The sequence below is a fragment of the Rhinolophus sinicus genome, linkage group LG03 (assembly GCF_036562045.2).
Source record: "Rhinolophus sinicus isolate RSC01 linkage group LG03, ASM3656204v1, whole genome shotgun sequence".
NCBI lineage: Eukaryota > Metazoa > Chordata > Mammalia > Chiroptera > Rhinolophidae > Rhinolophus > Rhinolophus sinicus.
This window is the reverse complement of record NC_133753.1, coordinates 57995376-58013047: the sequence shown is the minus strand read 5'-3', so window position 1 is coordinate 58013047 and position 17672 is coordinate 57995376. Positions and strand designations below refer to the sequence as shown.

General features: G+C 36.7%; 1 protein-coding gene across 5 annotated transcripts in view; it reads left to right on the top strand.

Moving 5' to 3' along the window:
• GALK2 (galactokinase 2) overlaps positions 1-17672 on the top strand; it is a 127129-nt gene that overhangs the window by 30471 nt on the left and 78986 nt on the right. For all 5 annotated transcript variants that reach the window (XM_019730673.2, XM_074327766.1, XM_019730674.2 and 2 more), the window contains 2 exons: positions 1932-2022; positions 4898-5044. In XM_019730673.2, the coding sequence (XP_019586232.2) occupies positions 1932-2022; positions 4898-5044 (238 nt within the window). The remainder of the gene's footprint in view (positions 1-1931; positions 2023-4897; positions 5045-17672) is intronic.

Sequence of the window (17672 nt, the reverse complement as noted above, 5' to 3'; positions counted from 1 at the left end):
GAATCTTTGTTCAGTTATGTATGTCCCACTAGTCGTAGATTGAAGGGGAGAGACAAAGCAAACATCTCACTTCTCATGATGCTGACATCACTCTCGCAACATATTTTAACTTCTGTGGGTCACGATAAAGTACTTGCGTGCTGGCATCAAACTGTGTGTGTCCACATAGTCACTAAACCTTTCTGAGCCTCCAAGATGGCCTCCTCTCTCCAACCTAATATGCTGACTATAGGAATGATACCCTCTTGACTTGTATCCCATCCGATATTACACACCATTACATAATGGTGTGTGATTGTGACTTGTGTTCATGTTGTCTTAGCTAGATAACAAATGCTTAAAAGATAAGCCCTTTGCCTTTTACCTTTATATTCTTCTGGTTGCCTTGCATACTTAAGTGGTCATTCAATATTTTTCTTAGGAGATGATGTATCCATGTTATTGAGTGAAGATAATGCATGCAGGTCACCTACTACAGTGACTGGCATGCAGTAAGTATCTAGTAAATTATATGAAGAACGCTCAGTCAATATGGGTAACATTCCTTATTTTCTCACTTTTTAATCGATGCTTTCATCACCTGTCATTTCACATATTTTGTGCTTTGGCTGATTTAGAAGTCTATTTTTTTTTTTTTAAATAATTTTTGACTTATGAGGAAGTCACAAAAACAGTACAAAGAATTCTCATATGTTGACTGATGTGTCCTCAGTGCATTATATCAAGGAGGTACAGGATGTCCCTTAACTGGTGATATTAATTTTGATCATTTTGTTAAGGTGGTATCTGCCAGATTTCTTTACTAGAAAGTTGAATTTTTTTCTCTTCGCAATAAGTATCTGGTAGGGAAATATACTGAGTATATGTAAATATCTTGTTTCTCATCAAATTTTGCTCAGTAATAGCATCTATTGATGATTCTTTCCTGAAACAATTCTCATGGAGTTTGCCAAATAGTAATTTATTATTTTTTTTATTTCCATCATTTCTTCTACATCTATCTATTAATTGACATTTTACTCTAAGGAAGAGCTTTTCCTTCTCCTTTATTTAGCTATTTATTCATTTGTTAATTTATATCGGTATAGATCATGGATTCTTATTTTATTCAAAGAGTTAGGATCCATTAGAATCATTATTTCTTTATTTATCATTATTATTTTTTAAAGGAGGGTGCAGCTCACAGTGGCCCATGTGGGGATTGAATCAGCAACCTTGGTGCTACCAGCACCATGCTCTAACCAACTGAGCTAACTGGCCACCCCTATTTTTTTTATTAAAATTTATTGGGGTGACAATGGTTAGTAAAATTATATAGGTTTCAAATGTACAGTTCTGTTATATATCATTTATATATCACATTGTGTATACACCACCCAAAGTCAGTTCTCCTTCCATCACCATATATTTGACCCCCTATACGCTCTTCTGTCTTCCCTCCCCCTTTACCCTCTGGTAACTACTAAATTTGTTTTGTTGGTTTTTTCTTTTTCTTAAACTGTGCCGATGGTAAAATTGGATGGGTGGTAGAGTGTGGGGAAAGAAGCCTTTGAGTACTTCTGTTCCAGTTAGAATTATGCCAAACAGCAGGCCTAAAGGGTAAGTATTTATGTGATTTACACCAGCTTAACAAGGACCATCATGAAATTAAAAATGGTATAGATTATGCTCAATTATATAGGTTCCTGTCCGTTTCAGGAAACAGAAAGGATCATTCTGAAGTACTTTAATTGTAAGGTCACTACAACTTCTTCCCTTAACTTTTAGCAGCTGGAGATGTTTGTTGTTTTGGGTAGACTGTGAAGTAATGTATATTGAAAGTAAATGAAAAGGAGATTTCAGTATCACTGTCTTAGCACAAGATGGCAGCAGTCAGCCATCAATGTTCAGCACAAGGCCTCTGGACTTAATGGTGTCTTTTGTCTTTGCAGGGACTTCAGTACTAGTGATAGTAACATTCAGATTGACAAAACCAAGCCTCTTTGGCACAACTATTTCCTATGTGGACTTAAAGGAATTCAGGTAAATTGGTTTATAAGGCACCTACTAGCATTTGAGATTATGATGTCTATTATATCAAGATTTATTTTATTTACTCAATCATTTTTGTCTCCTTTCAATACTAACTGATGTTTCTGTTCCATTTTTCTAATTTATGTATTTCAGGGGATGGCATAGATTTGACTTTTTCTGGGTGGTGTTCACAGGGTGCAGCAGTGGCTAGTCATAAGTTAGGTGCATCCGTCAAATGTCGTTCTGGTTTTTAAATTTTTTTTTCAGGTTTTCTTTTGAAGCATACATTCTAGCAATATTATTTACATTTTGTTCTAGGGATATAGAGGTATATCCTGTAATGGGATTTATAATTGAATTGGGTTCTACCCAGCTGTATTGATTTAACCTCTTGAATCTAAGATTTGTTATCTATAAAGTGATCACACTGCTCTTCCAACAAAGAATTGTTTTGAGGATTACACAATGCTTGATGCATAGTAGGTATTCAATAAATGGCAACTAGTATTGTTGTCACTGCTTCCAGATGGGGTTAAAAGAAAGATGTACTGAAATGTATTAGAATTAAGTGTTTTCCTAGAAACATTGAATAATTACCTTGAACATCTCTAATGTCATGTAGAAGAACAGGAAGATGAAATATTTCCACTCTCTTAATTTAAAAAGTATGCAGGACAAAAATAAAATTGATTTGCTAAATCAATTTGATTTGTTTATTAAAATCCATGTTTTAGAGAGCTTATGTTCCTTACTGCCTGGTGGTCCTATCTGTAAATTTTGTCCTGAGTAGCCTACGACTCAGTGGCATATCTATTACAGAAGCACATCACATTTATTCTGATGTGTGTGTAGTCTTGTACTCTAATTATGGTGATTCTGGTCTTAGAGCTCCGGTATCCCTCCCTTCCTCCCTCCCTCTTTTCTTCTTTCCCTCCCTCCTTTCTTTTCTTCCTCCCTGCCTTTTCTTTCTTTATTCCTCCAGACACATGGTAATAACTTATAGGAAAAGTTATTGGCAGGTCTTAAATCTTCAAATCATTTGGCTTGTCATAGGCATTAGTGGGAATTATGGTATTCGGAAGCATTTACCTGGCAAGTGCAATTTGATCTTACTCATAGCAATATGCCTTTTGTATATGGGTAAAGTCACCTAAATAACATGTCCTGGTTTGTGGTGCTTTTGAGAATTTCAGTTCTGAAAACTTTTCTTTTTGGTTTCACAACTTAGGTGCAAACGCAGGTTTACACAATGAATTTTTGGCAGAAAAGAAATTTAAATGTTAGTCTGTTCAGAAACTTTCAAATTCAAATACTAGAAAGTTCCAGAGGATAATCTGTTTATGTTAAATTGAACATGTTATCCTTTTGGGATAGCGCTATTACAGAATTTGGCAAAATCCATTTGCATTTTTGAGTCTGTTGTACATTTTAATTTAAACATTGCATGATAAGTTTGTAAGTATGATTCACATTCAAGACACCCTGTGAATCAGTTTATGGTTGAATATAGAGCATTCTCCAAGGATTTTTCTTTTTTCTTTTTCTTTAAGCAAGCTGTCTTGATGTTCTGTATGAAAGGGCATTGGCAGCAGCAGTGTTTCAGTTTATAATTTGTTTGTATTTCTGGAAAGGAAATTTTTAGATGACTTGAAATCAAGAAGAGAAGTATATCCAACTGAATCTCTTCTTTTGTGGTGCATGAGTTTTGCCAGCTTGGGAAAAAAGGACAGAAAAATTAAGGAAAAAAGCAGTTTTTTATTTGCAAAGTTTTGTTGTTACTTTGGTTATTCTAACTAGTGTATTGAAATTTCTTCCTAGAATAATATGTATGATGAAATACATAATTATGTAATATAATAGTATTTTGTACTTTGGTCTTGAGCTGTTTCAGTAATTTGCAAACACATTGCTCCTTTTCTTGAGGAGGAGGTGGCCTTGAATTTATTTTTAATCTTAAACCACAAAGGTTATATGATATAATGTCATCCTAAATGTCATCCTAGATATTCATCTAAGTATCCTAGAGCTTTCCATGTTTAGATCAGAGTCTGATTATTTCTTTGGGTTTTCCTATTTGGAGAAATAGTTCTCCTGCTTTGTTTAGAGTCTGCATTCTTATATGTGGCTGAATTCTAATTTGGCTGTCTTGAAAGCTGCCATATGGCTAGTTTGTATCCATAAACTCTAGTAAAAATCTGGATTTCTTCATATAGCTGACTTACATTAAATCACAGTGACAGTATGCTGGCCCAGGTTTCTGATTGTAGTAGAGAAGTTCTCAACCAGAAATCAGAGGCCAGGGTCCTACTCCCAGCTCCCTACATATGATCTTGGGAAAGTCTCTTAATCTTTTGGTGCCTCGTTTTTTTCATAAGTAAAACAGAACTGAAACAGTCTGGAACACTTTCTTCAGAGGACCTTCTGAAGAAAGTCACTCCATAGAAATAAGCCACTGCTTGGTGTTAGGCTTTTACAGTTAAGAGTGTTGGGATGTGCCACATAGTGATTTAACCTGCCTCCCTAAGAAATGTGTCCTTCTTGTCTTGCTACTTGAGAAGTTGAATTATAATTGTTTAATAATAATTTTTCCATATCTGTTCAAATCGATTAATATTCAAGAAAAAGATCATTCAAGGCAATTTTAGGAAATGAATCAGTAACTTTTTGTTGAATAAAGTAAGAAGTAATCTTCATATTACCATACCCTGTGGCCCGGAGCCCTTACATGAAATGTCAGGACTCAATTGAATTGCACAAGTAGTTTCTATAAATAGCATAATAAGTCCATTGATAGACTTTTGCTCCCTGGGCAATGGAAGAATATTTTGCTACTTCTTGAATCCAACACCGAAGTTACTAGTGTTGTTTTTCTTTCTATTCTTAGGAACACTTTGGTCTTAATAAACTGACTGGAATGAATTGCTTGGTGGATGGAACCATCCCACCAAGTTCTGGCCTATCCAGCTCCAGTGCTCTGGTCTGTTGTGCTGGCTTGGTGACGCTCACAGTCTTGGGAATGCACCTATCCAAGGTAACCAACATAAATGTGTTAGTCTCAGAGAACCCTCTCTTTCTAAAGGCATTCACATCCGAATCTCAAAATTAGAATGTCTTCCTTTGATTGAAAAACTTTATCTTACGTGAAAGGACTCTCTGCATGCTTGCATTGTGACTTAACAAGTCCTGCTTGTGATAAATCACCATAAGGTAGCTGATACCTTTCAAACAGTGAGTAGATCTGTGAATAACTATATTAAAATGCTCTTATATTAAGTGTCTGAATGCATGGATATCTTTTTAGGTCACCTCATTAACAAGTTAAGTTTAGAACAAGGCCTCATAGTTGGACCTGCTTATTTTCACCTGAAACCTTAAATTAAATATTTGACAAGCAGTGGGTAAAAAGGCTAAAGACCAGTCAATAAAGGAACCGAACAGCATATCTGTTTATGCCAGCAGGTTAGTCGTGGAAATAAACTTTTTGTTTAAAATTGCATTACAAAGAGGAAATGCTTATTTAAAGGAAACATAAATCCTGCAGGAGGTCAGAAAGCTTTAACTTTACAAGTTTACATAAATCTCTGACTTTACAGTTCAGAGCAGGTGTGCTCAGCTTTAATTAATGCTTTGGAGTTCTGGTTCAAATAAAATGTTATCATAGGTTTTTTTTTAAATCACATGTACATACCCTACCAAATTTATAAATGGTTTGGGAACACAGACTGGGCATCAAGCAGATCAAGAGAAAATGCTTAGTCTTTCTTTTTTTTTTTTTTTGCTTAGTCTTTCTTAAGCCTGTTTAAACTTTCAGTTTGAAAATTTTATATGTAAGAGGAAAGAGAGAAATGAAAGAGAATAAAAAGCCTCAGAATTTTCTTTAGCTGTCTCGTGTAACTATACATTAATTAACCCTTTGTAAGCAATAGCTTATTTGTAGGGAACGATAACTTACTTGTTACTATCTGTTTAAGAAAATAGATAGCAAGGGAAAGGAAGTCCGTATGTAAAATTTGTTCATCATTTAACCATTATTTATTTAGTGGCTACTTTGTGCCAGGTCATGTTCAAGGCATTGGAGATATAACAGGTATAGTTTTAGCCTTCACAGTGCTTATGAAATAAAAGGGGACTAGAGACAAGTAAATAGGCAACTACAATAGTGTCTGATAAGTGGATAAGTAGCATGCTATGGGAGCAGATCTAACCTAGATTTAGAGAGCATAGGACAGTTAAGCTAAGGCATAGGGATTCATAGGTGTTAGTTAAGAAACACTGATAGCATGATAACACTGATAATATCAGATAGGCGTGTATCAGGTAGAGGGAACATCATGTGGAAATATCTGGAGTAAGAGTGATCATAGCTTGTTGGAGGAACTAAAATGAGTTTAATTTGGCTGGAATGCATAATAATTTGGATGACAGAGTAGGAGACTAGATGCTTGTAAACCATGTTGAGTAATTTGGTCTTTATCCCAGTGTAAAACCATTGCAGGCTTTTAGGAAGAGGGTAACATGGTCATATTTTAGAAAGATCACTCTGACTCTATCATAAAATCTAGATTTGAGGGAAACAGTATTAGCAGTAGGGAGATGATTTGGTTTAGGGAAGTGGCCATGAGAATAGAGAATTGAATGATAGTTTTAAGGTACATCTCAGACAGAATCAATAGGACTTGATTATTGATTGGGTATGGGGATGAGGGACAGCAAAGAATCAAGGATTATATCCAGGTCTCTGGCTTGGTGTGAATCTTTGGAATAAGTAATATGGATGAAAAAATAGGTTTGAAGGAAAGCAGAAATGTTGAGTATGAGGAATCTATGGGCATACTGATGGAGTTATCTAGTATTTATTTACAAACAATATCTCTGAAGGTCAGAAGGGAAATCTGTACTTGAGATGGTCCATTTGATAGTCATTAGTATATAATTAGTTTTTGAAGCCATATGAGTGGAGAATGTCCAGTGGAGGAGTGGAGGTAGAACGATAAGGAAGAGTGGGACAGAGCTTTGGCAGGCATGGACATTTGAGGGATGGGCAGAGGAAGAGATGTTCATTGGAGAGACTGAGGAGCAGTCAGATAGCTGAGAGGAAGCCCAGAAAGGTGAGTCAACAGCAAAGACAAGGAAGAGAGTATTTCATGACAGGAGTGGCCGTGGTGTCAAAAGCTGCTGAGAGGTTAAGACAAGGACTAAGAAGTAGCATTGGATTTAGCATGAAGGAAGTTGAATAAAACTTTGGAAAAAGCTTTTTAAAATAGGAATGGGTTGGGCGACTGGATGGCTCAGTTGGTTACAGTGCGAGTTCTGAACAACAGGGTTGCCGGTTCAATTCCTGCGTGGGATGGTGGGCTGTGCCCCCTGCAACTAAGATGGAAAACGGCGACTGCACTTGGAGCTGAGCTGCGCCCTCCACAACTAGATTGAAGGACAACGACTTGGAGCTGATGGGCCCTGGAGAAACACATCATTCCCCAATATTCATCAATAAAAAAACAACAACAAAAACAAACAAACAAAAAAACAAACTTAAAAAAAGTCGAATGGTTGAAATGTCTATGAAAGGTTAAAAAGTGGAAAAGGTCAGTGGATATACAAAGTCTGGCTATGCCTGATAATCTGGTTTCTGTTGTGGGGTTGAGGTCAAGGAATTTGTTTTTTTTTAATGAGAGGGTTGGTGAAACTTACTTTTTTTGCCTTTTTCTGGCCCTTTCATGGTATGAATATCCAAGGGAAAAGAAGATAAAGAAACACTTTAAAGAACCTTTGGAATTAATTCTGAATGCCTCTGGATTTTCAAAATAAAAAAATAGCAAATTTATTGGCATAAGAACAGGCACATAGATCAAAGGAACTGAATAAAAAGTTCAGAAATAAACCCACATGTATAGGATCAATTAATTTATGACAAAGAAATCAAGATGATACAATGGGAAAAGGACAGTCTCTTCAATAGTGATGCTGGGAAAACTGGACAGCCACATGCCAAAGAATGAAACTGGACTACAATCTTACCCCATATCCAAAAATAACTCAAAGTAGATTAAAGACTTGAATGTAAGACCTGAAACCATGAAACTCCTAGAACAAAACATAGGCGGTAAGCTCCTTGACATGGTTTTGGTGATAAATTTTATAGATTTGACATTAAAAGCAACAGCAACAAAAACAAAAATAAACAAGTGAGACTACATCAAACTGAAATGCTTCTGTACAGCAAAGGAGACCATCAACAACATGAAAAGGCAACCTACTGAATGAGAGAAAATATTTGTGAATCATATATCTGATAAGGGATTACTATACAAAATACATAAAGAACTCATAGAATAACCCCCAAACTCAATAGCAAAACCCCCCAAAATCCAATTTAAAAATGGGCAGAGGATCTGAATAGACATTTTTCCAAAGAAAATATACGTATGGCTAACGGGCACATGAAAGCATGCTCAACATCCCTAATCAGCAGGGAAATGCAAATCAAAATCACAATGAGATATCTACCACCTGCTACCTGTTAAAATGGCTATTATAAAAACAACAGGAAATAATAAGCATTGATGAAAATGTAGAGAAAAGGGAGCCCTTTGTACACTGTTGGTGGGAGTGTAAATTGGTACGGCCACAATGGAAAACAGTATGGAGGTTCCTTAAAGAATTAAAAACAGAACTACCATAATCCAGCAATACTACTTCTGATACATTGGAATGTTATTCAGCGATAAAAAAGAATGAAATCTTGCCATTTGCCACAATGGGTGGAGTTGAGGGCATTATGCTAAGTGAAATAAATCGGACAAATACCATATGATCTTACTTATATGTGTAATCTAAAACAAAAAGCAAAAAACCAAGCTCAAAGATACAGAGAACAGATTGGTGGTTGCCAGAGGTAGAGCAGGGATGGGTGGGTGAAGGTGGTCAAAAGATACAAACTTCCAGTTATGAAATAAATAAGTCATGGGGCGATGTAACGTACAGCATAGTGTCTATAGTTAATAACACTGTAATGCATATTTGAAAGTTGCTAAGAGAGTGAATCTTAAAAGTTCTCATAAGAAAAAAATTCTGTAACTTTGTATGGTGGCGGATGTTAAATAGATTTATTATTGTGATCATTTCACAATATATACAAATATCAAATCATGTTATACACCTGAAACTAATATAATGTATGTCAATTATACCTCAATTTAAAAATTGAATAAAAAATATCAAATTAGAACTATCTGACTCCATTGACTAAAAGGAACAATATGTATGTCTTAGCTTTCCCTGCTAGCCTAAATTGTACTACAATGCTTTGTTTTCTAGGGCTGAGCATAATTATTTGGAGTTTCTTTGCTTTAGTAAGATACAATCTTGACTGACAGGAAATTCCTAATTTGCTTGGTCTTTAGTTAAGTGGCAACTGTGTACTTAAGACTTGTAAAAATCATAGAATATAAGAACTCAAGGAGAGAACTTTAGAGATGAGCTAGTTCAAATTTCTTTTCTTTTTCTTTTTTTTTTTACTGATGTATCAATCCATATCCTCTTAGGGAACAAACAGCACACAAGATATAAATAAAGAGACAATTTATAGCTCTGTGGGCGGGGTCAAGGGACCCAACTAGGAAGGATTGGTTCCCTTGTGAAGCCAGAGCCATTATACTTCAGGCACTGTAGCTGTTATGTTGCCAGAAATGCGTTGAGGCAGAGAAAGAGTAAAGTGGGTGGGAATGACACTGAGTGGGGAGCTGCCCATAGAAGTCAGTCTCCTGGGGTACAGAGACATGTGAGAATGAGAGGCAGGAAGGCCAACGGGGAATAAGCAGCCTATCTGATAAGAAGAATAAGTCTCACAAGAGATTGTTGACTAATGCTCTTCCAATTGATAATTACTCCCTCTCTAATTTATGTACATTCACTATGCCTGATACAATTACAGACAACAGTTACTGCAAATGGAATACGAGTATAAGTAGGACTACTTATATTCCATGTGGAACTTGTGAATTCATTAATAAACAAAATGTTGCATGTCTGAAACCAGTAAAACTCGGTGGCTAAGTCACCCAGAGGGTCTGGAAGACAGAAATTATGCATCAGAATGGAACTGACAGAGAGAGTATGGTGTGATAAAGGACCTATGAAATAGAAAAGGCTAGAGGTTTCAAGAAGTCAGAATAAAGACGTGTCTACTCTTTCTTTTTTCTTTCCTCATTCATTCTTTTTTCCTCAAGTCATTATCCCCAAACAACAGGGAAAACAAGATAAGACACAAGCTCCATCTTTGATAAATCAAAGAGACATAAATAACTCCAAACCACAAGCTACAAAGATAGAAAGTGGATGGAAGGATGGTGCATGACTTAGCAGAGTGGAGAAAGGTCAGAGCCAAGTGCCTGTGGAGGGAGGTGCAGATGGAAAGCAAGCTGGCTCACAGCTCTCTGGAAAGGCTTAGGAATTAGAGGCACCCAGTATCAGAGAAAGCAGGGTGATACGGAGGATGGGAATTGATTTGAAAGCCTTTATGAAGAGCAGTTAGATTCTCAGAGCCCACTCTTACCAGGCTAAGTAAGGAGATCATCCCCCCCACACCTTTGCAGAAGTCTTTGGAGATACAACCAGAGATTGTCTGAACTTTGGAACTCTGAGATTTGAGAAAGGCAAGAGGACAACACAACTGAAAACTGGGAGTTAAAGGATGCTTTGCATCCTAACAGTGAGACTCCCAACTCCTTTCCTCTGGTCAGCTCTAGCGCGCTGGCAGCTTTACCACTTCACGCCCCCCACTCTTCCCTCCAAACCCAGGAATATTGGAAGGTCCTTCTCAGAGGAAACTGAACCATCCTAGAGAAAAGATGCTGGCAATTGCTGACCTCCTCCCACAAAAATTTTCTGGCTATTCTATGACCCTGAAGCCCTTATGTCCTCAGAGAAATAAAAGAAAATATTGAAGAAAGAATGTTATTTAAAAAAGAGGAAGAAGCAATAAGAAAGAGCTTTTGGATATTAAAAATATAATAGCTAGAACAAAAAAGATCACTAAAACGATTGGAAGAACTCTCTGATAAAGTGGGAAAAGAAAAAGATGGATGAGAAACAGAAAGATAGGAAAATTTATAGATTTATTCCAGAAATTCGATATCCAAGGGAGATCCAAGGGAGAAACAGAAAACAGTTGCTAGAAAATTATTTTAAAAATAATATTTTTTAAATATTTTAAAAATGATATTTTTCCAAAGTAAAAACATGAATTCTCAGATTGAAATGAGCTCTGGGTGTTCAGCATAATAAATGAAAAAACCAAACAAGCAAAAGTAAAAACAAAAACAAATTATACCTCAAAAAAAATTTTTTAAAGAGAAAAAGAAAAAAACACACACCAAAGTGTACCATCTGGGAATTTTGAAACTTGGATGTTAATACAAAACACACTAAAAGCTGACTGAGAGAGCAAGAGGAAAGAACGGAAAGAGATCACAGTCAAAGGATTAGGAATGAAAATTAATTTATCAGAAAACAGCTTTGGAAGAAAGAAGGCAACAGAGTAATATCTTCAAAATATGAATTTAGCTTAGAATAAATGAACTGATCAAGTGTAAGGATAGAATAAGACATTCTCTGACATGCAAAGTCTAAAAGTTTACAGGATGTAATCCATCAAAACTAGGGAGCAAACCAAGAAAGATGACATGGCAACTAGGACACAGGGAATTCAATACAGGAGAGAGAAGCTGGGTATTTATTGAACATTAGTGAAGGGAAATCCCAGCATAACACCCATGACACCCAGCAGTGGGAAGAGGGAAGACTCTCAGTATAGATTAGAACCAGAAGAGGGAATGAAAAAATGAAACTGATAAATCTTATCAGGAAAAAAAAGAGCTGATAAATCTGCCGTGTTTGACCATTGTGGAAAATGGATTGAGAGTAATATTACAGAGTTGTAGGGTATGTGAAGGCTTAGCTGGACATACAAATAAAACTAAGCAAATGAGGAAATTAGGAAGTTATTAAATATAGGAAAAAGAAAAAATTATTCCAGAAAGGAAATAAATTATTTTTCATTTTTCGGATCATAAGTGAACAATAGTCTTAATAATTAATGCACTGAATATGGGCTTAACCAAATTTTGTTTTAAAATTAAAGTGTGACAACAGGTGACAATTGTTAGTAAAGTTACATAGATTTCAGGTGTACAATTCTGTAATACATTATCTATATCTCACATGGTGTGTTCACCACCCAGAGTCAGTTCTCTTTCCATCACTATATATTTGACCCCATTTACCCTCTTTTAGAGCCCCCCTCCTCCTTACCCTCTGGTAACCCCTAAACTATTGTCTATGTCTGAGTTTTTGTTGCTTCATTTGTTTGTTTTGTTCTTTTGTTGTTTTCAGTTTTATGTACCACATACCAGTGAAATTATATGGTTCTCTACTTTTTCTGTCTGACTAATTTCGCTTAGCATTATAATCTCAAGATCCATCCATGTTGTCACAAATAGTACTATTTCATCTTTTCTTACCGCCAAATAGTATTCCATTGTGTATATATATCACAATTTCTTTATCCATTCATTTATCGAAGGACACTTTGGTTGTTTCTATGTCTTGGCCACCATAAATAAAGCTGCAATGAACATGGGAGCACACATGTCTTTATGGATAAATGTTTTCAGATATTTTGGATAGATACCCAGGAGAGAGATTGCTGGGTCACATGGTAATTCTATTTGTAATTTTTTGAGGAACCTCCACACTGCCTTCCATAGCAGCTGTACCAGTCTGCATTCCCACCAACAGTGTATGAGGGTTCCTTTTTCTCCACAGCCTCTCCAACACTTGATACTATTTGTCTTGTTGATGATAGCCATTCTGACTGGGGTGAGGTGATATCTCATTGTGGTTTTTATTTGCATTTCTCTGATGATTAGTGATGTTGAGCATTTTTTCATATGTCTATTTGCCATTTGTATGCCCTCTTTGGTGAAATGTCTCTTCAGGTCCTCTGCCCATTTTTCAATTGGGTTATTTGTTTTCTCGTTGGTGAACTGTATGAGTTCCTTGTATATTTTGGATATTAGCCCCTATTGGAGGCACTGTTTGCAAAAATCTTCTCCCATTCAGTTGGTTGCCTCTTTATTTTGTTGATGGTTTCTTTTTCTGTGCAGAAGCTTTTATGTTTGATATCGTCCCATTCATTTATTTTAGCTTTTACTTCCGTTGCCTTTGAAGTCAAATTCATAAAATGCTCTTTGAACCCAAGTCCCATAAGTTTAGTACCTATGTCTTCTTCTGTGCAGTTTATTGTTTCATGTCTTATGCTTAGGTCTTTGATCCATTTTGAATTAATTTTGGTACATGGTGACAGATAGCAGTCTAGTTTCATTCTGTTGCACGTGACTTTCCAATTCTGCCAGCACCATTTATTGAGGAGACTGTCTTTTCTCCGTTGTATGTTTTTTGCTTCTTTGTCAAAAATTATCTGTCCATATTTATGTGGGTTTATTTCTGGTTATAAAAGGAAAATACCTTACCATAGTAAAGGCCATCTATGACAAACCCTCAGCTAATATCATAATTAACGGTGAAAAATTGAAGCCCTTTGCTCTACATTCAGGAACATGACAGGGCTGTCCCCTATCACCTCTGCTTTTCAACATAGTGTTGGAAATCCTCGCCAGAGCAATCAGGCAAGAGAAAGAAATAAAAGGCATCCAAATTGGGAATGTAGAAGTTAAACTGTTACTCTTTGCAGATGACTTGATGCTATATATAGAAAAACCTAAAGACTCCACAAAAAAAGCTATTAGAAACAATAAGCGAATATAGTAAAGTTGCCGGGCTACAAAATCAACGTACAAAAGTCTATTTCGTTCCTATGTACTAACAATGAAATCTCAGAAAAACAAAAACAAAAAAAATTCCTTTTGCAATTGCAGCAAAAGGAATAAAATACCTAGGAATAAACTTAACCAAGGATGTGAAGGACCTATATGCTGAAAACTATAAGACATTTTTGAAAGAAATTGAAGAAGACACAAAGAAATGTAAAGACATTCCATGCTCGTGGATTGGAAGAATCAACGTAGTTAAAATGGCCATATCACCCAAAGCAATATACAGATTTAATGCAATCCCCATCAAAATCCCAATGGCATTTTTTAAAGAAGTACAACAAAAAATCATCAGATTTGTATGGAACGACAAAAGATACCGAATAGCCAAAGCAATCCTAAGAAATAAGAACAATGCTGGAGGTATCACACTCCCCGCCTTTAGCTTGTACTACAGGGCAACAATAATCAAAACAGCATGGTATTGGCAGAAAAACAGACACGTAGACCAATGGGATAGAATTGAGAACCAAAATTTTTTGGCATAAATTTATTGAGAAAGATTGGGGAGGGGGAAGGAAAGGTGGGTAAGAGAGCTAAAAATCCTCATTTACCATAGTAGGAAGGCAGTAGATAAAGTTTACAATGGAATAACCAGGAGATAGCATTTTACTCAGATTTAATCATTTAAAGCAAGAGATAAGAGTTGAAAGTGTTTAACTCTGGGCACAGAGCACTGGGGATGAGGATGAAAGGGTGAGAGCTAGAGACTGATTTTCTTATAAGCCTTTCAGCTCCTTGGATCTTTTAGATTATGTGCATTTATTCCTTCGGTAAAAGTAAAAAATAATTTAAAACAAAGAAAAGGACAGAGAGAAGGGGTTAATGGAATGAAAGGTAAGAGGGGCAGTGGATGACCGAAATTATTGCAGTTGGGGGAGCTGGAGGATGCAGAGGCAAGAAGGGATTCAGTGAGCCAAAGTCAGATATTGAGAACAGATGAGCTGCTGGAGCATGACCAGATCAGAACGGCCCAGGGAGAGGCTTGTTGATGGGTTTTGGGTGAAAGAATCCAAGAAAATACAGGCATCTTTCACTTAATGGCAGTAGTCCATTCCAAAAAATCAGAGGTTCTGCACAAAATCATTAAGTGAGGGCATATTTCTTATTTTAAATAGGGAAAATTATAATGCGTTACTCAACTCAGAAACTCTAACTTCCTACAATGTTACAAAAACACAGTAAAAACTCCTCTATATAAGTAACATAGAAATACAATGAAAAATACTTAAAACAGCCTTCTTGAAAATTACATAATCAATATGGTTAACAAGCAGTTACTTTATAGAGTGATACCCTGTATGTCTTCTCTGTCAACACCTGGTGTCCAGTATTTTGCACACTATTTTGTTAACAGTGTTGTATTTTGGTTTGGGAATGTATTTTTGTCTTACATAAACACCTTTCAAAAAGTGGTGTATTGAGAGATACATACAGCCTATGAAATTTGAGTATCAAAAACCAAGAGGTGGTCTACCAGGAAAACATTAGTTGGTGAGACGTTCTGTAAGATATACCTGTACTTTGTTAGCTCAGGATTCAAGTTGCTCTAGACTTGTGTCCAGTTTCTGTCTGTCCTTAGAGTTGTCCTTGGAGGCCAAGGGATAAAGGACCAAGTTCCTTTCAAGGATCTTACATTAGAGATAGCTGCCTGGCTTGGGAGACAGGTTGCAACTCTACAGGCTCGCCTTGGCTGGTAAGGTGTGTTAGTTTGGCTTCTACTCATAAATTCTTTCTTCTGTTGGGGTGGGTTAGGGTGGGGTGCAGATTTGGAATTCATGAATGGTGGACTGAGTAAGTGATGGTCAGAAAATCTACTTTGGAGGATTCGGGGGTATAGTAGAAGATATAGAGCTGAGCGATATCGCCCATGTTGGAATCTGAGGAGGAGAAATCCCCTATTACCTTGGTTGATGAAGGTTGAAATGACCAGCAGAGGGTAGGATGGGTAGATTGCTATGTGTGGATATTTTTGTCATTTTGTCAAAAATACATTTCATATGACTCTGAGGAACCCAGAATATGTATTAGATATATCTTTCCCTTGAGGGTTGTAGTCCACCGAGGAAGCTAAGGAAGCTCAGAGTTAGGTGTCCAGAATTCTGTTCATTTTGGGGAATAATGAATAATAGGAATAATAGGAATAACACTGGGTTTGTGAGGGAGTGCCTCCCAGAGAAGAAAGGTTTTTCAGCCACAGTGTAAACTTCCTACCTGAAGTTCTGGAAGCAGCGACTCACTGACGTTTATGGAGCACCGATCATGTGCCAGGCCTTGTTCTAGGCACCAGGGATATAGCTGTGAATAAAATTGGTGAAACCCTTGCTTACATGGAACTTAATGCTGGTGGTTGTGGCGATGGTGGGAGATAATGAACAGCTATACAAATAAATCTATAGCATAATATCAACTAGGGCTATGGAGAAAAATAGGCCATATAAAGGGAAGTTGCTATTTCAGACAGGGAGTTAGGAGAAGTCCTCTCTTAAGGAGGAGACATTTGAACAGAGACCTGCGGGAGTGAGTAGAGAAGGGAGGAAGAAGGAACAGCAAGTGTGAAAGCCCTACGGTGAAACTGTGTTTGTCATGGTCCAGGAACTACAGAGGCCTGTGTAGCTGGGGGGTGGTGAATGGGGAGAGGGCAGAGTGGTGGGAGGTGAGCTGAGAGTGGTGGTCAGAGGCCGTCTTCTGTGGGGTCTTATTTGGATTTCGTTCCAAGTGGAATGGAAAGCCTTTGGAGGGCTGTGAGCTGAGGATGGCAAGATGTGATTTACAATGATTTGAGTTCCTTCAGCTGACAGTAGCTCACTGTACCCTATCCTGGTGTGGGAGGGAACAATTAAAAAACAAAAAGAAAAAGAAAAGAAAGGAAATGGTGAATGCCCTTATGGAACTTTAATATACATAGTGAAATACTAACAGAAAACTTATTAATTAAGCATTTATCTCATACAAGGTGTGAAGTATTTTATATGTAAAAGGGGAATAGTGTTGTAAGAATGGTTCTTTGGTGAAGTTAAGTGGGGAATATTTTAAGTAAGTGGTGAGTTCTAAAAAAAAATTGAAGGAAGGGAAGGCTGTGTCTCCATACAAAGCACTGGGAGAGGCCCAAGGGCATTTCAGGCAGAGTGAACCCATAAGTGTCTTATAACAGTTCTCTGAGCCAGACTTATAAATATGTGTCAGCCGAGGCCTAGAAATTCTTATGCAGCCTCATGAAATTCCTTTTAAAACCTCATTTGACTACAGGGATGTTTTCTAGTTGCTTAAGTCCCTGAACAGATTTAGTTAACTTAATTTTAGGGGCAAATTAGTTGTATAGACTTGGGTTGATACTCTTTTCAGAGGAGTGTTTTTGAAGTTTGAAATCCATACTGTGTAATGGACCTTTGAGGTTCAGAAGCAGAGTCAGTGGAATGTTCAAAGTTCTGTGCCAAATATGTCCAAGTTTTCATTTTCCTGAGATTATAAGGGCTATTTCCTTCAGAAAGTTTAAGGCTATATTTTTCTTTGCATATAGCTACATTTAAGTTAAATATTTCTTGGCCTTCAGAATGAGATCTTACACTTAAAAAGTAAGGACATGGTCTACATTATAAAATGAAAAGAATCTCACAATTACACAAAGCTTTAAACTATGATTTGAATGTTTTAATAGTTTGCTATATGGTATAAGGAAAATCAGAAAACAATTTGCACTGTCACTAATTATTATGTTTAGAAGTCCATACAAGGACATTGTTTCAGTTTGCTTAGAATAACAAAAAC